Raw genomic sequence first — 24,767 nt, 5'->3', positions numbered from 1 at the left:
GGGGTGGGGTGACCCCTAGTCGCAGACTCAGGCCCCCAGGCCAGCCGGGCTCCTGTGTGTGCGTCTGCATTCTCAGCCTGGGGGCCCCTTGTGGAGACACGCTGGTGGGGGCCTCACCTCAGGCATTGCTTAGGGAAACCTCCTTATTGAGGGGCTTGGCTGAGACCCTTTTCTGCACGTGGACTCAGTATCTCTCCTCTCTTGTCCCTTCCCTCATCCCTCCCCTCTCTGCGTGGGTCCTCGGCGAGGCAGACGCCTTTGGTTCGGGCCTCCTCTCGGGTGAGACGCATCTCTCAGTGCTGAGGGGCTGGCAGCTCATTTCTGTCTGCTGGCCTGCACTGGCGCAGTGAGTCAAGTCTTGACTCTCCGTTTGGCTAGTTGTCCTTGTTCACCACCTCTGCCCGCAGCAGGGTGCTCTGATGAGCAGAGAGTCCCAGGGTCCCGCGGGGCACTCAGCAGCCTTCCTGGTGGATATTGGGCCCCTCGTGGATTGTTACAGGCGCTTCGACTCTCAGAGAAGCTGCTGTTAACGTTGAGGTGATTTTGTTAAAGTTTGTGGTGCCCTGGAGGGTGTGGCACCCCAGACCTGCTCCTTTCTGCGGAAGAGAAAGCGGGGGTGAGCCGGTGCATGAGTCTGGGACCCTGACTTTCCTCAGCTGGGTGCTGCTGAACTGACAGGGTTGGCCCTCCTGTAATGCGCTTCCCACGTGGTAAAGAAGCCGCCCGCCAGTGCAGGAGATGAGGTTCGATCCCTGGGTCAGGAGGATCCCCTGGAGAAGGGAATGGCAAGTCACTCCAGGATCCTTGCCTGGGAAATTCTTGCAGAGGAGCCTGGCGGGATACAGTCCATGGGGTCGCAGAGAGTTGGACATGACTGAGCAGCTAAACAACAACAGCAACAACAGAGTCTCCTGTAAGTGAACAGCTTGTCTGGCCCACCTTCCTAGCATCCGCGGCTGCCAAAGCCTCCTGTGAGCTCCTGGATCTGAGGTGAGGGATCAAGGACAGTGGGCAAGGAGGCCGTTAACCGGGCCCAGGTTCTGGGTTTGTGCTTTCTGCTCCTGCCTGTTGCTGGACCCCTGTGAAGATGAGGCACTGGGGTTAGGGTCGGTCCTGCCCCTGATAGGCGCTCCGTTCTGTCCGTGACGCTCACCAGAATGGCCCTGTGCTGACTAAGGGAAGTAGGCAACGAGCATCCTATGCTTGTCAGCTAAACACGGGGACTGAATTGTTCTTCATCCCAGAGCGAGCGGACGTGCAGCGAATTGCCTCCCAGGCTGACAAGAAGATGGCCCTTGGAAATTCAGGCACCGTCCTAGCTTGGGCTGGTGAGCAGGGATTGCCATGGCTGAAGAAGACTGAACCGGAGTGAGAAGGCCTCCCTGCTTGTCTAACCCTGGCCGGGGCTAAACTAACTCCCCGGGGACTGATGACCTCGCCGGGCCAGTGTTCTCAGCAGATGGAGCGCCTTGGCTCCTCATCCCCCCATAGACTCTCTGGATCCTGACTGCAAATGACACTGTCTCTAGGTTGGGTCCAGCTGTCCCCATGCCTTGCACTGACTTGGGCCGCACCGTCAGGTCCCGTGAGACCATGTTTGCTGTGCAGATTCCCCGAGGGCACTGGATCTGGTGATGCCTACGGTTTGCAGCCCTAGCCCCACATCAGTGAGCGCAGTCATGGGTGTACAGTGGACCCTCCATATTAGCTCTGACACCTTCGTTTCCACGTGGGGCCCTGTCTGGGATTCTGTACCAGTCAGCTCCTTCCCATTGATGGGATAGGAGAGAGGCTGCTGCTGCTAAGTCACTTTAGTCGTGTCCGGCTATGTGCGACCTCATAGATGGCAGCCCACCAGCCTCCGCAGTCCCTGGGATTCTCCAGGCAAGAACACTGGAGTGGGTTGCCATTTCCTTCTCCAGTGCGTGAAAAGTGAAAGTGAAGTTGCTTAGTCGTGTCTGACTCGCAGCGACCCCAGGGATTGCAGCACCAGGCTCCTCTGTCCATGGGATTTTCCAGGCAAGAGTACTGGAGTGGGGTGCCATTGCCTAGGAGAGAGGCTATTAGGCATCAAATGATGGGAAACAGTGGCCCCCGCCCTTTGCCTCTGGGTGCAGAACTGCCTGCAAAGACATCAAGAATAATGACCATCGGTTAGAGCATTCTGGTTGAATAGTTTGCTTAAGGTGGTCATGACACTTTCTTGGGTAGCCCCAGAAGATGAATATAAAGTAGAATTTTTTACTGTAAACCCTTTAACGGGAAATGGAGGAACCTGCCTGAGAGTCAGGTCCCCAGATCCCACCCAGGGGCCAGGCCTGCCAGCAGACTTCCTAAGGCTCACCCCTGCCCCCGCCCTGCTCTGTTCACTTAGGCACAGGTGTAAGTGGAGGAGAAGGGCTCCAAGCTGAAGCATTTGTTTCTACAGAGTCCCACTTGAATTTTTACTCCTAATTACTTTATCATTGCCCTTGTTTTATTAAGGTGTTAAATGGATAAGATCTAAAGGTCACTGAGTAAAATTTGAAAGTAAAACTTATTGAAAAATTTGTCCTGTATTTATCAATTTGTTATCTTTACCTGTGCTATTCTGTTGTAAAGTGGAAACCTACAGTCAAGATCTGTGTTCTTGTTTTTTAGGTTTAAAGAAAATCGAAAAGATGACATTTGGCTTGTAGATGTGAGTATTTACATTTTTTGTACAGATCAACCATCCCTCCCCTATTTTAAATGTGACTTTCCATTCTCCTCACCCAAATGTGGTAACAGACAGTACCAGGACCAGTGTGCATAACCCACTTTGTCTTCTCAGGTAGTACTGTCAGGGTTTTTATATTAAAGTGAACCTCAGGGCCTTAGGATCTCTGGCAGGAGAACCTGTTTTTGATGAAATTCTCACAAGGTCCATTTGTGCATGATATCTGAGACAGATTATGGTATGGTTTTATCACAGAATTCACTCAGTATTTCATTTCATCCAAGAGATTGAGTGTATTAGTATCACTTGGCAATCAAAGTCATATTTTCATCTTGGTAGTGAGAGAATCAGCTTTCCATCTTCTTTTCCTTGCTTTGACATTTTGAATGTGTTTAAACCCTGTGATGTCTGGGGTGCATTTTGACATGCCTCAGTGAGAAAGTGGGGTGAGTGGCAGCGAGAGAGATGGAATGAGACGCATAGTGCTGACGGTCACTGAAGCCAGGCAGCGAGGCGTAAAGCTCCCTGGTTTGTCTGTCTCTTTTGATATATGTTTGAATGTTTCCATAGGCTGATATTACAAGAGAGTTAAATCTTATTTCATAAAAGTACGAAACAGTTTTTGTTATGCTACCTGATGATAAGCGCCTAAGTACCACCCCAACCATCTGGTGGTCCTAAAGAAGGAAGAACCAGGACTTAGTTTCATCAGCCTGACTTGTCGCTGTGCCAAACCGTCTTACCAGTGATTATACTTACAGGAGCAGAGTCACCTACTGTATTGCAGTTTTTGCAATAAAAATAAGTTGATGTTTATTATTAGCACTTAAGGGGTGTGCATGTGATATATGAAGTGTATTTGGTGGTTTAATTTTATATCTAACATGGACATACTCATTTGGGAGCAGAGATGTTTTTAATTGTAAATTATCTATTTTAAATAGATATTTGAAATAGATATCAGTGGCCATTTAAAATGAGTTTAATATCAGCTAAAGTGTTGAGTTGTATCCTGGAGGTTGACATGTCTAGATTTGTGTGTGTGTGTGTGTGTTTATTGTGTAACCACTTTAAAAATTATATTTAGACTTTGGGTCTAAAATAGATTATTATCCAATCGTTTAGGGAAAAAGATTCTTTTACAGTTAAGATTGACATCCACAGTAGTAACAACATCTTCGTGGTTTTCCCTCTCTTTTTTTTCAAACAAGTTTTATGCACCATGGTGTGGCCATTGTAAAAAGCTGGAACCGATTTGGAATGAAGTCGGTCTTGAGATGAAAAGCATCGGTTCTCCAGTGAAAGTGGGAAAGATGGATGCTACTTCCTATTCCAGTAAGCAGCTATTCAGTTTATTGTTTTTCTGTTCTCGTAACGCAAGTGTTTTAATTACAGGAAGCAGTATTTAAGGTAACAGGAAGAAGAGATTTCAGACTGTGTTTTACAAGTTAGATAGGTTAACTGTTGAACGTGTGATACGCAATCTCTGTTAATCTTATACTCAATACAGATGTAGAAGCCCCTGTTCCTACTGGGAGCACACTTGAGATAATCAGTTGCTTGAGACAACTACAGGAGATGGAGTGGTGAACTCTGGATGTCTCTGTGAGGGTGAAGAAGGAGAGTTTGTTGTCTGAGCAGCCTGAGTGGCGTGGTAGAGGAGTCCACAGGAGCTCGAAAGATGAGGCGAGCTAACACACACAGAAGTGGGGATCAGGAGAGTTCTCACATTAGAGAGAGCGAAATCGTAGAGCTGAAGATGAGTTCAGCGAGTCTGTACCAGAGACTAGAATGTCTTCAGCCAGAGGCTGGCAGGCTGCAGCCCCGGACAGTCTGGCCTCTGCCCGCTTTGTGCCTGGAGCTCCGCTGGACCAGACTCACTCCTGTGTTTACTGTTGTCTCTGTGGCTGTTTTTGTGACCCAGAGGCAGAATCAAGTAGTTACAGCAGAGACTGTCACCCTACAAAGCCCAAAATGTTTACTATCAGACCCTGTACAGGTAAAGTTTACCAATACCTGTCTTAAAGGATTTGGGAAAAGGCAAAATTAAGTTCAGAGACTATGAGGTGTCACACAGACTTGGGGAGAGCATGGCTCAGAAAGTAGATTAGATCCCACTCTGCCTGCTGCTGTTTTCCGTAGCCCAGGGAACGTTTCTTAACATTTAACAAATTGCTAAACTTTGATTTCTATACCAGTAAGTGTTTAATTATGATGCATTTTGTATTGGTTGTTTTGAGATTAAAATGATACAGCACATGTACAATCCCTTGTAGTGTGCAATAAAAGTAGGTTCCTTTTTCCATTAATTAATGAAGAAAGTGGAAGTGGAAGTATGACATACGAAATGCGTATTTCATTTTAGGAAGTCAGCATTGTATTCTGGGTATAAATTTAGAAGAAGACAAACCTATGTTTTAAATCCAGGTCAGTCATCTCTTACTTTTGTGGCTTTGGGGAAGTGTTAACCTCTCTGAATGTTAGTTCCCTTGTCTGTAAATGAGAGAGTGATAATTCTCAAGGTTGTGAGGATTGTATTAATATTTCTTATTCAAAAGCCCGGGCACAATGGCTTGCACTTGTCAAGTGCTGAGGATAATACCAGACTTTAAGAGCCTCTCTGGTGGGACAAGGTGTTTTGGGTTCTGTCAGTTATCAATAGAGCGCTAACACATTTTTGAGAAGGCAGATGATTTGATAAAAATGCTTATGGCAGAAACATGTAGGATGAAAAGAGCAGTTATAGGCAAAAAGATTATTTAAGCTGACTTTTGTATGCATCTTGATATAGGATACTGGGAGGCCAGACTTGAGTGATTGGCAGTGGAGTAAAGAGACAGTAATTCTTAATAGACATTTGCAAGGGTTAAATCACAGATGTGATAGATTGGCTCTGGTATAAAGAAAAACAATTGAAAATAATAGTGTTAAAGTCTTAGCAAAACTCACACTGAACAATATTACCATTACCAGGAAAAAAACAATTACATTTAATTCTGTGTTTTTGTGTTAGTAGCTGTTCCAACTTTGCGGTGTTTTGCTTTATTGATGCTTGGGAACATGGGGAGTTAGAGTGCAGGTGAGATACTAGAACGAGAATTGTTGAGTCACACAGGTGAACTGCTGCGACTTTAGGCGGGGGTGAGATAGATGGTAAGAAGTTAGAAGATAATATGGTCGAGTGGATATTTCTTGATATAATCTTTTACAGTGTTTAAGAAATCACTCCTTTTAACTGTTGTGAAAGTAAATACTTATGTCTAGGCATGTATGTTGATTAGACGTGCATACACGTACACTTGTCTATATAGTAATTCATTTGTTTCACTGAGTCAAAGGGTAGTCAGTAAACATAAGTAAATTGTCTAGTAGTGTTTGGTGTCAGCGATGGATGCATTTTTCACCGTATAGATCAAGAAGATGTTTTTTGTGCTATGGAGAAAAATACCATCTTCCTTTAAAAAAAAAGAAGGTTGTTAAGTATTCAAAAACTACTGTTTAGAGATTACAGATAGGTTTTTGGCATATAATTCTTACAGGTTTCTTGAGTATTTCAGGGCAGCTCAAATACAGGCATTTTAGTAGAACTTGAACTCAAATAGGTGAAGAAATTGCATTTCCTTTTCAGGCTAGAGGCAGTGTTCTGCCTCTAACGGTGGAGCCCTGGAGGACTGGCAGTTTCCTACGTGTCTCTTCCATCTCCACAGGTGGCTTTGCAGATAGTCACGGCATCAGTGTTTCCCAGCGTTTAGTCTGCAGGCTACCTGTGTTAGGATACCTGGGTGCTCAGTATGAATTCAGATTCCAAAGGCCCACACCTCCCCACCAAATGAAAATCAGATCGAGTCATGAGAATCTGTATTTTTAACATGGACTTCAGGTGATTCTTGAGTTAGAGAATCACAAAGTAAAGTATAATTTTGATGGCTCGTTAAGGGATTTCAGTTTGGCATGGGGTAGGATTATTCGGTGATCAAGTAGAGAAAATCTCTCAGACTGCTTGAGGGTAGCTTAGTTCTCAATCATGTAATTGCAGTGATTGAAATAAACACCACCATATTCAATCCAGCAAGTCTCTGTGTATAGACTTGTTGAATGGGAGAGATTTGAACTTTCCTGATTTATCCTGCAATATGTATTTGGAATTGTATCAGATGTTTCTTAATGGCGTGGTTTTGACTATTTATATAACTTCTTAGTGTTATTTGATGTATTATGTCCAGTGTAAATTCAGATGTTACTTTGGCCTTTCTTTTTCTACATATTCCTTAAAAAATGAGGACAAAAAGGTTCTCATCCAAAAGTTAAAATGTTACGATGTTACCTGTAATCACATACTTATTTCTATTATGAAACCAGTGAAAATTCTACTTATTCCTTTGCCTGAGTGTGACATCATTTTATATAAAGATCATATTTTACCTCTCTGTGATGTATAAACTTTCAGGGGCATTTGGCCAATAAGATTCTTATCTCAATCTGTGATTGCAGATACATTTGCAGATCAGTCATACGTTTCTAGAGTGTAACCCTTCTAGTCAGTGACTGTATTTCAAGGTTGTTCCGACTTGGTCCGGTGGACATTTGGGGCCAGAAGCCGTTTTGGGGGGAGAAGAGTTTCCTGTGCATTGTCGGATGTTCAGCCCCAGCCTTGGCCTCTGCTCACTGGATGCTGGTAGCTCCCTTCTCCTCCCTCCCCCAGCACTGTCAGCTGAAATTCTATCAGGGATGGAAGTTAATGTTCAAAGAGCCAAGTGGTTAAAGGGTGGGTGGCATCAACTCCATCTTATAGGCAAGAAAACTGAGGTTGAGGAGATTGCACGAAGTGTGGAGCTGGGATTCTCTCACTGCAGCCTGTTACGAGAACCATAACATCAGCTATACAATTCCACCACCATTTTTCTCGTTGATTGCCTATTTCATTTTCTTTATTTGATTTGTGCACAGATTTTACACTGAGTTATGTAAGGAGTTGCTACTGGGTATACCCTCCCTCTCCAGATCAGTGACATTTGTCTCTGTATTTTGGCACTTCTTAATTAGGTGCAGTTGAAGGTAATCGGGGTTTATGTTTGCCTGCCTTCTTAATTTGAGGTGAGGAGCATTAAGAACATATTTACTCACATAATCTATATCTTTACTCAGAAGAGGGCAATTTCAATAACAACAGTATTCAGTTAAAATATCCTTGACCCAGAAGTATTTGCAAATGATATGACCAATAAGAGTTTAATACCAAAATATAGAAACAGCTTATATAAAAAAACTACCTGATTAAAAAATGGGCAGAAGACCTAAATAGACTTTTCTCCAAAAAAGACATACAAATGGCTAACAGGCATGTGAAAAGATGCTTAACATCACTAATTATTAGAGAAATGCAAATCAGAGCCACAAAGGCATGTCATCTCTCACCTCTCAGAATGGCCATTATCAAAAAGTCTACAAATAACCTATGTCGGCAAGGATGTAGAGAAAACAGTTGTGTACTGTAGGTGGGAATTAAATTGATATAGCCACTTTGGAAAACAGTATGGAGCTTCCTTAGAAAAGTAGAACTACCCTGTGATCCAGCAATCCCACTCCTGGGTATATATCTTGAAAAATGAAAACTCTTAATTTGAAAAGATAAATGTACCCCAATAGCAGCAGTATTTATAATACCTTAGACATGGAAACAATCCAAGTGCACATCAACAGATGATTGCTTTAAGAAGATGTGATATATATATATAGAGAGAGACATATATACACAGTGGAATATTTAGTCATAAAAGAGTAAAATTCTGCCATTTGCAGCAACATGAGTGGACCTAAAAAGTAATATGCTTAGTGAAACAAGGCAGGCAAAAAACGATAAACATTGTATGCTATCACTTGTTGGTGGAGTCTGACAAATAAAACCAATGCATAGGTGAGGTGAAGTCGCTCAGTCGTGTCCGACTCTCTGCGACCCCGTGGACTGTAACCTACTAGGCTTCTCTGTCCATGGGATTCTCCAGGCAAGAATACTGGAGTGGATTGCCATTTCCTTCTCCAGGGGATCTTCCCGACCCAGGGATCGAACCTGAATCTCCCGTATTGGAGGCAGACGCTTTAACCTCTGAGCCACCAGGGAAGCCCTAACCAATGTATATATTGATATCAAAACTCCATTCTGAAGGAGATCAGCCTTGGGATTTCTTTGGAAGGAATGATGCTAAAGCTAAAACTCAGTACTTTGGCCACCTCATGCGAAGAGTTGACTCATTGGAAAAGATTCTGATGCTGGGAGGGATTGGGGGCAGGAGGAGAAGGGGATGACAGAGGATGAGATGGCTGGATGGCATCACTGACTCAATGGCCGTGAGTCTGAGTGAACTCCGGGAGTTGATGATGGACAGGGAAGTCTGGCATGCTGCGATTCATGGGGTTGCAAAGAGTCGGACACGACTGAGCGACTGAACTAACTAAGGTTACTATATAACCTTGTTGCTTATTTACACACTGGTTTGTAGCTCTGAACCCCACGTTCCTATCTCGCCCCTCTTTGCTTCCCTCTCCCTATGGGGGAGATAGGAATGTGGGGTTCAGAGCTACAAACCAGTGTGTAAATAAGCAACAAGGTTATATTGTACAGCACAGAAAAATACAGCCATGTTTTATAGTAACCTTAGTTAGTTCAGTCGCTCAGTCGTCTCCGACTGTTTGTGACCCCATGAATCGCAGCACGCCAGGCCTCCCTGTCCATCACCAACTCCCGGAGTTCACTCAGATTCACGTCCATCGAGTCCGTGATGCCATCCAGCCATCTCATCCTCTGTCATTCCCTTCTCCTCCTGCCCCCAATCCCTCCCAGCATCAGAGTCTTTTCCAATGAGTCAGCTCTTTGCATGAGGTGGCCAAAGTACTGAGTTTTAGCTTTAGCATCATTCCTTCCAAAGAAATCCCAGGGCTGATCTCCTTCAGAATGGACTGGTTGGATCTCCTTGCAGTCCAAGGGACTCTCAAGAGTCTTCTCCAACGCCACAGTTCAAAAGCATCAGTTCTTCGGCGCTCAGCCTTCTTCACAGTCCAACTCTCACATCCATACATGACTACTGGAAAAACCATAGCCTTGACTAGACGGACCTTAGTCGGCAAAGTAATGTCTCTGCTTTTGAATATGCTATCTAGGTTGGTCATAACTTTTCTTAGGTAGAGTATACTCTATAAAAACAGTGAGTCACTGTACTGTAGCTAACATAATATTGAAAGCCAACTATACTTCAATTATATATATGTATGTGTGTAACACTTGACAGAATTAAGTCCTAAGTTAGAGATAGGCACAGGTAAATTATGTTATTGGTCTAAGCTCACGGGGCTATTCAAAGACAGGACTTGTATCTCCATACATACACACCAAGTTTTTATTTTTGTCACTCCTATCGTTTGTGTCATCTCTAATAAAAGCCATTGTTGATCACTGGTCACCTCTCTTCATGTTTAAGGGAGAAGGTCTAGAGTTGAAAACGGAAGGAGGACAGATTTTCGGTACTATTTGTCACAAATTCACTTTGTCTTTTTCTTGTGTATTGGTGTGGGGGAAAGAAACCAAGATTAATGATTACTAAAGTGATTGGTAAATCAGCACCCAGTTTCTTTATACCCAACTGTCATAAAAAATATTCTGGAAATAAGAGAAAATGAACAGAGGGAGCGATTATGTGAGTAGATACTGTATACTTTGCATAAGTTAGGATAGTTGTATAAATACACTGTATTTTGTCTACTGAGAATATTTTATTTCTTTTTTTCTGTCCCAGTTGCCTTAAATCTGTAGTATAGTTTTGATTTTCTATAGTGATTACTATGCCTCTTAAAGTCATCTAATTCTGTTATTTCCTTATTTTTGTTACTATTTTTTGTTTTCCTTAAAACGATGCCATTGTAGTGACTGTATCTCATTTTAATTAATGTGGGGATTTCACAGTAATCTTTGAAGTAACTGAAATTATTAATACTCTAGGTTATTACAAAAGCAGAAACTTTTAAAACAAGTAATGATGCTTTTAGATCATAAATTTTTGCAATTACAGTTCATGTTTTTAAAATTAAAGTACAAAGCAGTTCTTTTAAGACTCAGAAAACACTAACAGAAGAGATGGGCCTTTTTTTGGAGAAATATATGTCCTGTAAATGAAGTCAAATGAAGAGTGAGACTTTATATATATGTGTGGGTGTGTATATATATATATATATAATTTTTTTTAGAAAACAACATCTTTTAAAATAAGTACTTTAGAGATAAAATTTACTCTTTTGGAATTTATTTTTTATTTTGTCATAGTATTTTTGTGTAAGTCATAAGTTGGATTATCAAGTAATTATTTTGTATGAGAATGTCATGTTTTTTCCTTTTTGTGTGTTTACATTATTTTTTAAGAGTTAAGAACAACATATCTATATGGGTTTGTATATTTTTTTTAAGTAAAAGGCTCATTTATTACCTAGTTTCTCATTTTTAAAAAATTTAGAATTATTTATTCTTTTTCTTATCAAGGCATTGCTTCAGAGTTTGGAGTTCGAGGTTATCCAACAATTAAGCTGTAAGTTGAGTGTTGTATGTTTATATGTGTATTTTTATTAGTTCACTCTACTTACATTTTATTACATTAATTGAAGACTTGGGTTCAGCAGTTCTATCTAGGTGCAGTGTGGTCCAGGGAGAGGGATCCATCAGTGCTTTTCTTTGCACTTAATGTGTGGTTTAAGGCTAATTCGCCAAATGTGTTTTGAGTTGGACTGTGAGAGGCGCTTAGCAGGACAAGGTGTACAGTTGTAAATTACAACAGGTCTTTTACCCCTCAGGTACTCAAGAGTGTATTTTGTTTAACTTGTGAATCCTATCTCGTGACAAATTTTACTTTTCTATAATTAAAATAGACCTATTTCATTAGAGGTGAAAGAAAAAGAGAAAAAAATTGATGGATGTTAGTTATCACCTGTAGATTTGATCACGTCTGTCACAGAGCATATACAGTAAAAAATATCTTGTGATAATTCTAAAGGCCTTGTTTTGTAATCATGGTTTTATTGAATTTTCTCATGAGTTTAATCCTGATCTCATCCTTATTTTGGTAATATGAAGACTTGAGGAATTACTTGGAAACTTATTTTTGTAATAAAGTAAGTTATTTTTTTAATTCCTTGGGTTCTGTGTTGGCCTCCCTCCTTCTCCCACTGTTTAAAAGTGTTTGCTAAGCCTCTTAGTTACCTGTGTTCAGTTAATTATCTTTTTTATTCCTTTGGTTTAAGTGTAGGTCTTCAGTTGCGCTTTCATAACTTTTAAAATTTCAGTTAGTTGGACACAATTCATTGGCAAGATTTTAGAAGATTGTCTAATTTTCTAGAAGAGGTGTAACATTGTATTACTCTGTAATCGTGGCGCATTTATCATGTTACTCTTGTTATATTGCTTAAAATTGGTTTTATCTTTGCCAAAATATTTTTAATTCCCTGTCCTTTCACTGACCTTTTAATAGAAAAGATAGTAAGATTTATGCTTTGAGTTCCTTACCATGAATGTGTATGGTTTTCATTTATTAAAAGGCATAAATATATGCAGCTATCAAACATAGAGTGAAATGTTCTCACATAATTTTAGAAAAATATAGTTTTCTTCTTTGCACTTTGAGTTGTTAATCCCCTGAAGGCATTGTTCAGCTGTTTTTTCCCCATGACTATGCTGCTTCTAAAACTCCATTTACTATTTGTATGTTGTAATTTGTGTAACAATAGAGGGTGATTATCATTAAATATGAAAACAGTTAATGTGAACTTTTATCTTCTTTTCTTTTTTTAAGATTAAAAGGAGACCTAGCATATAATTATAGAGGACCACGAACAAAAGATGATATAATTGAGTTTGCTCACAGAGTGTCAGGGTAAGTTTGTATTATGACAGGCCTTTATGATATCAGTATTTGAAAATTAAATGTATTTTAATAAACTGCACTGAATATACATATTTTTAGGTTCTTAAATAAAATTTGTCTGTGAGGAGAGATAGAGTTGCATACCATATGCAAAGAGCTTCTCTAGAAAAATAAAGGAGCCCATGATTTATGTTACATACTTGTTGACCTCACTCACATTTAAATTTATCTTGTGTATAGAAGAGCTTTTCCCCAGTGGATTTTTTAAATACATTTTCAAGACTTGGTTGCTTCTAACGGCTTTGTGAACCTTAATTTTTATTTTATGATGGTTTCGGCTTTGTATGACCTGGTTTACATTATTTTGCTCATTTTCTAGTTTCAGTGTTAAGAGAAACCCCACAGCGTGATGTTCTGAATAGTCTTAGACTTTAATCCCTAGCCTGTGATATGTGAAGATGCTTTTGTGATGTAGCTAAGATTCTTTCCCTCATCTTTCACATGCTCCTGTATGCCAGCTGTGAGGTATTGTTGCACATTTTGCTTAGAATGTAATGTAATTAGAACCCAGAGATCTTTTTGAGTTTCAGATCTCTGAAGTTTTACTGCTAAGAAAACAAATTTTGTCTTTCCTTTTGGTTTGAATCTGGTGATTTTTTTTTTTTTTAATCTACATCTTGCTAGCATATATAGAAAGTTGGTGCAACTTCTTGAGAAGAACATTTATCAAAGTAGGTTACTTTGAAAATATAGTAGCTTATGAGTTTGACAGGATGTAATATATTGATAGCTCTAGATATTTTTAAGTTAAATTGAAATACTAGGGTGGATTTGTTGGGTGGCATGATACTATCTAGCTTAAATTATTTGAGAAAAGACAGAATTAGGAATGATCTTTGAATATTAAAGTTTGCAAAGCTTTGATAAAGTATAATTTTTACTGTATTTTCTTACTGATTGCATGTTTCATTTTATTTGCTTTGTGCATAATTTTGAGGTAACTTTATATTATATGAGGGGGTCTCAGTAGGATTACTTTATTCCTCTATGGTTTAGATTAGTCTTTATGTTTTGGCAATTTTAAGATGGCCTTCTCCTGATGTAACCAGGACTGAATCTACTGCAAAGGAAATTTCAAGAATCACTTCTGGAGTTGCGTCACTTACCAGTTAATTACTCACGCATGAAAATAGAGACTAGAATAGAGTGATGCAATGCATTTAAAGAACTGTGCATTTTGAAAATATGTTTGCCTTTGCAGAATACATCTTGTTCTTTTTGCAAATATGATGGAATAAAAATCTTATAGACCATATTTAGAAGAAGACTGCCTCTTAGCTTTCAGTAATATTTCATAAGTCATATGTTTTATAGTCAACTTTGATGTAGTTCATTTCTCAGTTTATTTGGCTTTGAAATATATAATAAAACTTCTTATAGTTTTGTTTTCATAAAATTCTTATGTGCTGCCATTTTCCATTTTATTTTTCCTGAGAAGAATAACATACTTAGGAACATTTTAGATTTTAATCTTTACAGGGTGTTTTAAAACTACATAGCATTTAAATGGACAGAGTAAGACATAAATATTCTAAATATAATGTTATTAACTCCTAGAATAGTATATTTCACAGTGTGTTTGTGTGAATGATCTTTTGAAAGGGAGAAAAAAAAAATCACCTCTCATGTGGATGGTTTTGTTTTTAGCTGAGGATTCTAAATGGATTATAGTCCCATCTTTGCCTATCCAAACATTGGTTCAAGTGATATTCTCCAGAGGGACATACTTAAAGCTTATTTTTTAAACTGGTAGATCAAATTGTAAGTACTGTGATTTAATAGTGGTCATGGGCTATAGTTTATACGATTTATGTTGATTGAATGATATACTTAAAATGCAGTTTGTACAGTAATACAGGTTTGTTACGTTAGACATGATGGGCTGACATAAATAGAAATAAAGTGTGTACTAGTTCTAGTTCAAGTACAAGGTTTTTTTCATTTGTTCTATTTTCAAACAGGGCTCTAATTCGGCCACTTCCAAGTCAGCAAATGTTTGAACATATGCAGAAGAGACATCGTGTATTTTTTGTATACATAGGTGGAGAGTCACCTCTGAAGGTATCAAATGATTTTATTTTTTAATCCATAAGAACAGATGTATTATAATTTAATTTTCTGTATAATGAAGACTTTCATGAAAAACTCAGGACTTATTTCACCCTTATTAGGAGTACTTTAGTTCAATCTAAGTGTTTTTATAATAAAAGCGCTTTGTTACATACCCTCTATAGTATTTGCCTTCATGAAACAATTGAGTAAAATGGGTGGATGTTGCCTACCTTAGTCTTTCTTCTGTTCTTGACCTGTTTATTTAAATTCTATATCGCTTTTCAGCAGTTTGAGACTTGGAGACTGCAACATGCAGTTGAGTGTAATAGGCAAAAGCTCACTGTTTTAAGATTATTGTATACATGTATGTGTATGTTTGCATGTGTGGACATGCACTTCTCTCTTCACTAGCAAATTAAATTAATAAATATAATTTGAGCTTGTTTTATTTAATGAATGTTATTTGAAGGTGTATAAAAGCACTTAGTTATAATGGTTTTTTGCCTAAGAAACAGTTTATTTATGTTTAATCTTTCCACATGAAAGGATTTAAGGTAGCAAATTGTCATGATCTGTTAATACTTAGCAATGATACTACTTGCTCTGAATGTTTAATGAGGAATGAATTTTGATCTTGGTTACTATTTAAAAGTCACCTTTTTTCTGTTTGTATCTTCACAGGAGAAATACATTGATGCTGCTTCAGAATTAATTGTATATACATACTTCTTTTCCGCCTCAGAAGAAGTTGTCCCTGCGGTAATATTTAAAGTTGAATTTTAAGTAATGTGTTAATATGTATATTCAACAACTGTTTATTGTCCTTTAATCGTTGTGGCATGCAGTTTTAAGTCCTGGATTATCGATGACAGCCCGTCATCAGTACCCTCATACAGTAGAGGTTATGTTCTTGTGGATGGGGAAGTGGATTAAATTTTAGTATTGTAGATGAGTCTTTCTTTGCTTGGGTCCTCAGAAAAGAAAGCTATAAACAAGATATCATAACTGCTTTTTTAGAAAAAATAATTAAGCAGCAGTGTAGTCATTTAGAGTCTTCCCTGGTGGCTCAGATGGTAAAGCATCTGCCTGCAATGCAGGAGACCCGGGTTTGATCCCTGGGTTGGGAAGATCTCCTGGAGAAGGAAATGGCAACCCACTCCAGTACTCTTGCCTGGAGAATCCCACAGACGGAGGAGCAGATGGCTGTTCTTGATTGGTTGATGAAGTTTCTGTCTGAGGAGAAAATATATTTGAACTGGGACTTACGGGATGTGAAGGAGCCACACACAGGTCTGTGGCCAAAGTAAACCGGAAACAGGGACCAGAAGATACAAATGCTCTGGGTGAGACCCGGCATAGTGGAGTGACAGCAGTCGCTGCCGCGGCTCTACTGCAGTGAGCAAGGGGATGAGAGGTAGGCAGAGGCCAGTGGAAGCCTTGTAGGCCACGCATGCGAAGGGCTAGGGAAGGACTTGGTCTCAGGTTCGTTTTAAGGACATTCCTCTGCTAAGTGCAAAAAGAACTGGATCGGGATGAGACTCAATCAGGAAGATCAGTTGAGCTCTTGAAACAATCTAGGATTTAGGCTTGAAAGGTAGTAAAAGAATTAGGGAGAAGGGAAAGAATTATGTTTGGAGATGGAATTGTTTGAGTTTGCCCTAGAGGAAAAGAGATGAATAAGAAGTCATTATACGTGTTCTCTTGGTTGCAATTCATTTTGATTGAGAAATAAGTTGTTTAGGTTCAAACATGAAAAAAACTCTAGCTGTGACTTTGAATTGTTCAATTGCAAAATAAAAATGTGCTTTAGTAATTTAATAAAAGGATGACTCTAGGTTTTTGGTTTGAACAACTGGGTAGGTAGATGGTGGTGTTACTTATGAGCTTGGGAATACTGGGGAAGGAACAAGTTAAGAGTATGGGAGGAATGATCGAGTTTTGAAGGTTTATTTTAAGTTGACATATTAACCATCCAGGTACAAACATCAAATAAGTTGTTGGATATAAGGGTTGGGAGTTAAGTCATAGCTACATAAATAATAAAATAAACTTCTCAAACGTGGAGTGCAAATTTGGGGAGGGTGGTGGGTAAAAGGTCCCAGGTCTGAAAGACAGCAGAGAATGATGAGAAAAACTCACCAGTAATATAGGAAAACAAAGTGAAAGGGAAGCCAGGATACAAGGTATGTAAGAGAAGAATAGCCAGTTATGCAAGATGCTTGTGAAACACCAAGATGAGGAGAGGGAAGAACAGTGGTGTTTGTTACCTTGGAGGTTGTTGATGGTTTTAAGAGAAACAGTTTCAGAGGAGTAATGGGGACAGGTGCCTCACTGGTGTGTGATTTCAGGGAATGGCTCACTCAGGGATGCCCTTGGAAGGGAGGGGCGCGGGATGTTCTGAAATGCTCCGGGAGCATCAGTGTGGATGGGTGACTAGCGGCGTGCTTGATGGCAGAGCCTCTCCTGAGAGCTTTACTGCTGCCCTTCAGTGGCTGTCTTCATAGTGCTGTGGCATTTTTAATGCCTTGTAGCCAGATCATGCTGTATCACCTGAGACATACCTCCCTCCCTTTTAATCTGTCCAGGACAGCTGTCCTTCCTTTTATTATTTTAATAGTCATCTACTGATTTGTTCATTGTTAGGTTCAGCATTACCACACTCACACAGTAATTCTCTGTGGCTTACCCAAGTTACATCTTTCCTGCTCTGATGCTGATTTCTCTGCTATAATTTTTCTCTTTTGAAATTAGTACAACACAGCTCCCCTGGTAGCTCAGTGGGTAGAGAATCTGCCTGCCATGCAGGAGACCTGGGTTTGATCCCTGGGTTGGGAAGATCCCCTGGAGGAGTGCATGGCAACCCACTCCAGCATTCTTGCCTGGAGAATCCCCATGGACAGAGGAGCCTGGCGGGCTACAGTCCATGGGGTCGCAGAGTCAGACATGACTAAGCACAACACAGGGCTAAGAAGCAGGCACCCACTGAATGAATTTTTTCTTATTTATTGCCATTATGAGTTCTCATTCATGAACCAGGTTACCGTCTAAGCCCACTCTCGCCTCTCCCATATGTTAGCATCTCTTACTCTCTGGTGAGGTGGTGATGCATCCTGGATTCACAGGAAGCCAATTCACAGGTGCAGTGATGGAGTCTTTGTCACACAGCCTGGGAGCTGGTGGGAGGACGGGCCTGTGCTGCCTGCTACCTCTGTCCCAGCTCCTCTGCCATTTCAGCGGGCCGCCTGGACCCCACTTCTTGTGATATCTTTGTCTGTTAGCACCTCTCAGAGTATTCCATGGTTCCTCCATAGCAGACAGGGCACGTACCAGGGGATGGATCAAGAGGTAAAAAGTCCAGTCACTGGATGAGCTTGAGATTGACTGTGTTCTTTTTAACCATTTGTAACTTTTTTGTTAGCATTGTGAGTTTTTCCCCAAGTATCTTTTAATGCTTTTAAAACTCATGGTGACCAACTGAAAGTTTTTAACTATCAAACTCATTTACTCTTCTGGTTTATGCAGTATGTGACCCTGAAAGAGATGCCTGCCGTGCTTGTTTTCAAAGATGAAACCTATTTTGTTTATGATGGTAAGTTCCAGCGTTTTAACTGATGTAAAACAAAACAACTTACAATTAAAATAACGTGTCTATTACATGCCTTAGATGTTGACGTCAGATGCACCTACTGTTTACAGAACCCATTAGTTCAGTGACTGCTGGGTTTTTCTTCCCTTCAACTTCATGTTTTCCACTCAGTGGTCTTTCATTCTGAGTTTCCTTACAATAAATTTCTTTTTCTTTTTTTTTTTAATCAGATCATTTGCCTTCTTTAGAAATGCAATTTCTCTACATTACTTTAAAATGTTCAGAATTCATTTTAAAAGGGTCTGACATTTGAGACACACAAAGAAGTGGAAGAAATAAGCTGTCTTCCACAGTGAAGCCTGCTTATCCTGCCTGTTCATTGTTGTTGATAATGTCAGGAGCATGGGGATGAAGCTCAGGGGGAGTGGTATATTTCTTAATGAGTTTTAGTCTTATCACTTTCGTGTATAATCTTTAGAAAACTTGACCTGGAGTGGAGATTGTGACTCAGTGTTCAACTTGTAGTTTTATGTGTACTCTCCTAAGTCATCAGTCTGAATCCATAAATACTTTCAGGTTTGCACTATATTACTTATTTTATAGGTGTGATAACTTGAAAATGTTCTGTTTAGCAAGTGACCAAAAAAGCACATCTTTGAAGAAGTCAATAAAATCCAATCTTCCTCCAAACACATTGGTAGGCATTTCCATCAGCTGCTGTTTCATGCAGTTGTGATCATTTTTCAGACTTAATATTCTAATCAGGACATAATTCTCTTGGATATTATATTTCCTGTCAGAGGAAGTATATGATATTAGAAAAGGGCTAAAACACTGTTTGACATTATATGTGATTTTGTTTTACTTAAGAAAAAGGATGTCATAAAATACAGAAGAGCAAAGAAATTAGAGTAAAATATTGTCCATAAGGACATCATCCAAGAATAATCATCAGCCCAGGAAAACTATTTAGTAGGAGTATATATATGCCTTCATTTTATCATTCTGTCAGTTTTCTTACATACTTCATTTTTTGCAGTATTACAGTCATGTTGTATTATTTTGTCACCTGCTTTACCCCTTAATTATTGTAATTTTTAAAAATCTATAAATGGCCTTCCTCAGTGTGTACTGTAATGATTTAAATTACTTCTTGTTTAGGGTATTTCAGTTATTTCCTGTATTTTTATTTATTTATCTTTTGCTGTGTTAATGATGTGGTAATGATGAATTGTTTTGTGTATTAATTCTTTTTTTACATTTGATTGTTTGCTTCGAATAGCTTTCTAAAAATGAAGTTTATCAATTTAAGATTATGGTCCTGTGTCAGGCATTTAATAAATATTGCTAGATTAAACATCGTAAACATTTTAATGTCATATTTACACTCTAATTTATTAACTTTGTTTTAAAGAGTATGAAGATGGTGATCTGTCATCTTGGATCAACAGGGAGAGGTTTCAGAACTACCTTACGATGGACGGCTTCCTCTTGTATGAACTTGGAGACACTGGTAACAGCATATGTGCAACTCTCCATCACTCCACAAAGCTTTTCCTTAACTGATTACATAAATCTGCAGGAAATGAGTTTTTAATTTCTGTTTCGTAATATCATTCCTTCTTTCAGACCTGAATGCCAGTACAACTTTATGAGAATATAGATGAATATTACCAAAGAACATACATGTGGAATAAAGATTAGCTAGAAAGGGTTCGTTAAAGAATCAGTAGTGACAGGGAAAACAGAGCCTGGATAATAAGAAATAAGAAAAAAATAACCACCAGAAACCTGTCCTCAGAAGACTGATTTTGTAGTAGAATTTGGAATACAAGTTATCACAACCTTCCAAAGCATACTTCTACTTGTGCGGAAAATAAGGGTGTCAGGTTGGCATGGTTTCTTGAAGTTACATGCTCGAAAATGAAAAGCAAAACAAATATAGATGCAAAAATAAAGCTGTAAGAAACTAGCTGAATGGTCTCAAATAGATGTACTACAAAAATTATAAGAAGCCAACCACGTAAGTGTTAGGAAGAAGTGCTTTGTTAGTTTGTATTAATTTTCAACGAAATACTTATTTTCATCATGTGAGTTGTGTGAAGGAATGCAGTTTGAGTATATGAATTGTTAAATATTTACCATTATTGGGGCTTTCCTGATAGCTCAGTTGGTAAAGAATCTGCCTGCAATGCAGGAGACCCGGGTTCAATTCCTGGGTCAGGAAGATGCCCTGGAGAAGGGATAGGCTACTCTCTCTAGTATTCTTGGGCTTCCCTTGTGACTCAGCTGGTAAAGAATCTGTCTGCAGTGCAGGAGACCTGGGTTCTATCTCTAGGTTGAGAAGATCTCCCGGAGAAGGGAAAGGCTATCCACTCCAGTATTCTGGCCTGGAGAATTCCGTAGACTGTATAGTTCAGTTCAGTCGCTCAGTCATGTCCAACTTCTTGTGACCCTGTGAACCGCACGCAGCACGCCAGGCCTCCCTGTCCATCACCAACTCCCCGAGGCCACCCAAACCCGTGTCCATCGAGTCGGTGATGCCATCCAACCATCTTATCCTCTGTCGTCCCCTTCTCCACCTGCCCTCAATCTTTCCCAGCATCAAGGTCTTTTCAGATGAGTCAGCTCTTCGCATCAGGTGGCCAAAGTATTGGAGTTTCAGCTTCAGCATCAGTCCTTCTAATGAATACCCAGGACTAACCTCCTTTAGTTAGTTGGATCTCCTTGCACTCCAAGGGACTCTCAAAGAGTCTTCCCCAACACCACAGTTAAAAAGCATCAATTCTTCGGCACTCAGCTTTCTTTATAGTCTAACTCTCACATCCATACATGACCACTGGAAAAACCATAGCCTTGACTAAACAGACCTTTGTTGGCAAAGTAATGTCTACTTTTTAACACGCTTGTCTAGGTTGGTCATAACTTTCCTTCCAAGGAGTAAGTGTTTTTTAATTTCATGGCTGCAATCACCATCTGCAGTGATTTTGGAGCCCCCCAAAATAAAGTCTGACACTGTTTCCACTGTTTCCCCATCTATTTCCCATGAAGTGATGGGACCAGATGCCATGATCTTAGTTTTCTGAATGTTGAGCTTTAAGCCAACTTTTTCACTCTTCCCTTTCACTTTCATCAAGAGGCTCTTTAGTTCTTCTTCACTTTCTGCCATAAGGGTGGTGTCATCTGCTTATCTGAGGTTATTGATATTTCTCCTGGCAATCTTGATTCCAGCTTGTGCTTCCTCCAGCCCAGCGTTTCTCATGATGTACTCTGCATATAAGTTAAATAAGTAGGGTGACAATATATAGCCTTGATATACTCTTTATTGCAAAGAGTCGGACACAAATGAGCGACTTTCACTCATTAATTGATATTGGGGGTGGGAGGTAGGTTGGAGTTTATCACTTGATGTTAAATAATTCAGGGTTTCACTCTTAAACATAATATGTTTAAAATAATTGGAATTGGATTTAGAAGCTATATACTGTAAGTACAGTAATAATTGGAAAGTTTGTATAATTAGGATTATTTAATTTAGATATGTCATTCTTCATTTCAGGAAAGCTTGTGGCTATTGCAGTAATTGATGAGAAAAATACATCAGTTGAACATACCAGGTATAGTGCCTTGAAATAGTTTTAAGCTTCAGCTATTATCCAGTTCAGACTTCACATGGCCTTCAGATAAACTTGATATGGTATCTTACTTTTCCTGCAGCATTAAACACTAGATAAAGCAGCAGATACTATAATTGAATAATTTTATTTTTTCAAGTTGACAAGATGGAATGTTCATGTGTTTTTTATTTCCTTACAGATTAAAATCAATTATTCAGGAAGTTGCTAGAGATTACAGAGACCAGTTCCACAGGTAGGTGTTTGTATTCTGGAAAGCTCCATTGTCTTTGTTTCATTATGTTTTGTAATACAGTAAAGCAAGAGTAAGGAGTATTCCATACTTTTAAAGATGAATCAAGGAGCTGAAATGAATTACAGCATGTTGCATTTCATTATGAATTATTTGGAGTTGAAGTTTGTTGATACATGGCTTACAAGTTAGAAAAAAAAAAACCTTCTAATTTGAATCATACCTGCATCTTGTTAGGATTTAGGGTAAGTGTGTGGTAAGAAAACATGCCCATATACAAGCATGTATTTCAGAGGTGTTGCAGACTTGGCTCCAGACCACTGCAATGCAGCAAGTCACACGGAATTTCTGTTTCCCTAGTACATATAAAAGTTATGTTTTGATATATACTGTGGTCTGTTAAGTGTGCAGCAGCACTGTGTCTGAAAAAATGTCCATACTTTAAAAATGCCAATCATCACCCGATCCTTCAGTGAGCTGTAATTTTTTTTGCTGGTGGAAGGTTGTCCCCGTGTTGAAAGTTGCTGGCTGACCAGGGTGGTCGAGATTGGGGTGGCCGTGGCTTTTTCTGAAAGTAGAACAATAACATCTACCTCATGGATCAACTCTTCCTTTCCTGAACAATTTGTCCATAGCATTGACAGCATTTTGCCCACAGTAGAACATCTTTCAGAATCTGAAGGGATCCTCTCAAACCCTGCTCCTTTGTCAGCTAAGTTTATGTACTCTAAATGTTGTGATTTCAACAGTCTTTGTAACCTCTTCCCCAGGAGTAGATTCCTGGAACCGCTTTCTCTGCTCATCCATAAGAAGCAACTCCTCATCCACTCATATGTTATCACAGGATTGTAGCAGTTCAGGCTCCATTCCTAAGTCTAGTTTTCTGACTGTTCACTACATCTGTAGTCATTTCCTTCTCTGAAATCTTGAACGACCCAGAATCGTCCACGAGGGTTGGAATCTGTTTCTTCCAAACTCCTCTTGGTGTTGATATTTGACCTCTCCCCATGAATCATGCATGCTCTCAGTGGCATCTAGGATTGTGACTCCCTGCCGGAGGTTTGCAGTTGACTGTGCCCAGATCCACCAGATCTGGCACTGTTTGTGGCAGCTGTGGCCTTAGGAAATGTGCTTCTTCCCTAATAAGACTTGAGAGTTAGAGTGACTCCTTGATCCAGGGGCTGCAGAATGGATGTTGTGTTAATGTTAGCAGGAGGGAACACAATATTCATCTCATTGTATCTCTCCATCAGCGCTCTTGGGGGACCCAAGTGCATTGTCAACAAGTAGGTAGTTTGAAAGGAATCTTTTTTTTTTTTTTTTTTCCCTGAGCAGTAGGTCTCAACAGTAGGGCTTAAAATATTATTAAACCATGTTGTAAATAGATATGCTGCATCCAGGCTACGTTGTCATAAAAAGGCAGGGTAGATTTAGCATAATTCTTAAAGACTTTTAGTATTTTTAAAATGATTAATGAACATTGGTTTCAACTTAGAGTCACGAACTATGTTTGCCCCTAACAAGAGAGTCAGCCTGTCCTTTGAAGGTTTAAAAGCCAGGCATAGATGTCTCTTCTCTAGCTCCAAAAGTCCTAGATGGCATCTTCTTCCGATAGAAGGCTGTTTCATCTACTCTGAGAATCTCTAGTTTAATGCAGCAACCTTCATTAATGATCTGAGCTGGATCTTCTGGATAGCTTGCTGTGGCTTCTACATCAAATCTTGCTGCCTCACCTTGCATTTTGCTGTTATGCAGAAGGCTTCTGTCCTTAAGTCTAATAAACCGCTTTCTGCTGGCTTCAAATTTTCTTCCCAGCTTCCTCACCTCTCTCAGCCTCCATAGAACTGAAGAGAGTTAGGGCCTTGCTCTGGGTTAGGCTTTGGCTTAAGGAAATGTTGTAGCTGCTTTGATCTTCTATCCAGAAACCTCAGAACTCTGTGTATCAGTAATAAGGCTGTTTTACTTGCTTGCCGTTTGTGTATTCACTGGAATAGCACCTTTAATTTCCTTCAAGAACTTTCCCTTGGCATTCACAACTGGGCTGACTGTTTTGCTGTAAGAGGCCTAGCTTTCAGCCTATCTTAACCTTCAACTTCCCTCCCTTTCTAAACTGGATCTTTTATAGCTTTTGATTTAAAGTGAGAGACATGGGACTCTTTCACTTGAACATTCAGAGGCCATTGTAGGGTGATTACCCCGTCTGATTTCAATATTGTTGTGTCTCAGGGAACAGGGAGGCCAGAGGAGAGGGAGAGAGATGGGAGAATGGGTGGTTGTTGGAGAAGTGAGAACACACATAACATTTATTACTTAAATTGGAAGTCTTACATGGACACAGTTCATGGCACCCCCAAATCACAGCAATAACATTACAGATCACTGCCCATGGATCATCAGAGCAGATATAAAAATAATGAAAAAGTTTCCAATATTGAGAATTACAAAAAATGTAACACAAAATGAGCAAATACTGTTGGTAAAATAGCATTGATAGACTTACTCAATGGAGTTGCCAGAAACCTTCAATTTGTTAAGGGGAAAAAAAGAAAAAAGCATACTATCTGGGAACTGCTGCTGCTGCTGCTAAGTCACTTCAGTCATGTCT

At 39.7% G+C, this 24,767-nt stretch overlaps 1 protein-coding gene across 2 annotated transcripts in view; it reads left to right on the top strand.

The window, feature by feature from the left end:
- Positions 1-24,767, top strand: part of TMX3 (thioredoxin related transmembrane protein 3) — a 38,107-nt gene that overhangs the window by 1,745 nt on the left and 11,595 nt on the right. The window contains exons 3-12 of one of the 2 annotated variants that reach the window (XM_040264338.1): positions 2,641-2,680; positions 3,910-4,033; positions 11,223-11,268; positions 12,526-12,606; positions 14,619-14,718; positions 15,391-15,468; positions 18,232-18,298; positions 19,710-19,808; positions 21,855-21,912; positions 22,112-22,165. In XM_040264338.1, coding sequence (XP_040120272.1) covers positions 2,641-2,680; positions 3,910-4,033; positions 11,223-11,268; positions 12,526-12,606; positions 14,619-14,718; positions 15,391-15,468; positions 18,232-18,298; positions 19,710-19,808; positions 21,855-21,912; positions 22,112-22,165 — 747 coding nt within the window. The remainder of the gene's footprint in view (positions 1-2,640; positions 2,681-3,909; positions 4,034-11,222; positions 11,269-12,525; positions 12,607-14,618; positions 14,719-15,390; positions 15,469-18,231; positions 18,299-19,709; positions 19,809-21,854; positions 21,913-22,111; positions 22,166-24,767) is intronic. The other variant, XM_040264339.1, reaches the window with a different exon arrangement.

The sequence above is a fragment of the Oryx dammah genome, unplaced genomic scaffold (assembly GCF_014754425.2).
Source record: "Oryx dammah isolate SB20612 unplaced genomic scaffold, SCBI_Odam_1.1 HiC_scaffold_22, whole genome shotgun sequence".
Classification (NCBI taxonomy): Eukaryota; Metazoa; Chordata; class Mammalia; order Artiodactyla; family Bovidae; genus Oryx; species Oryx dammah.
This window is presented reverse-complemented; position numbering and strand designations above follow the sequence as displayed.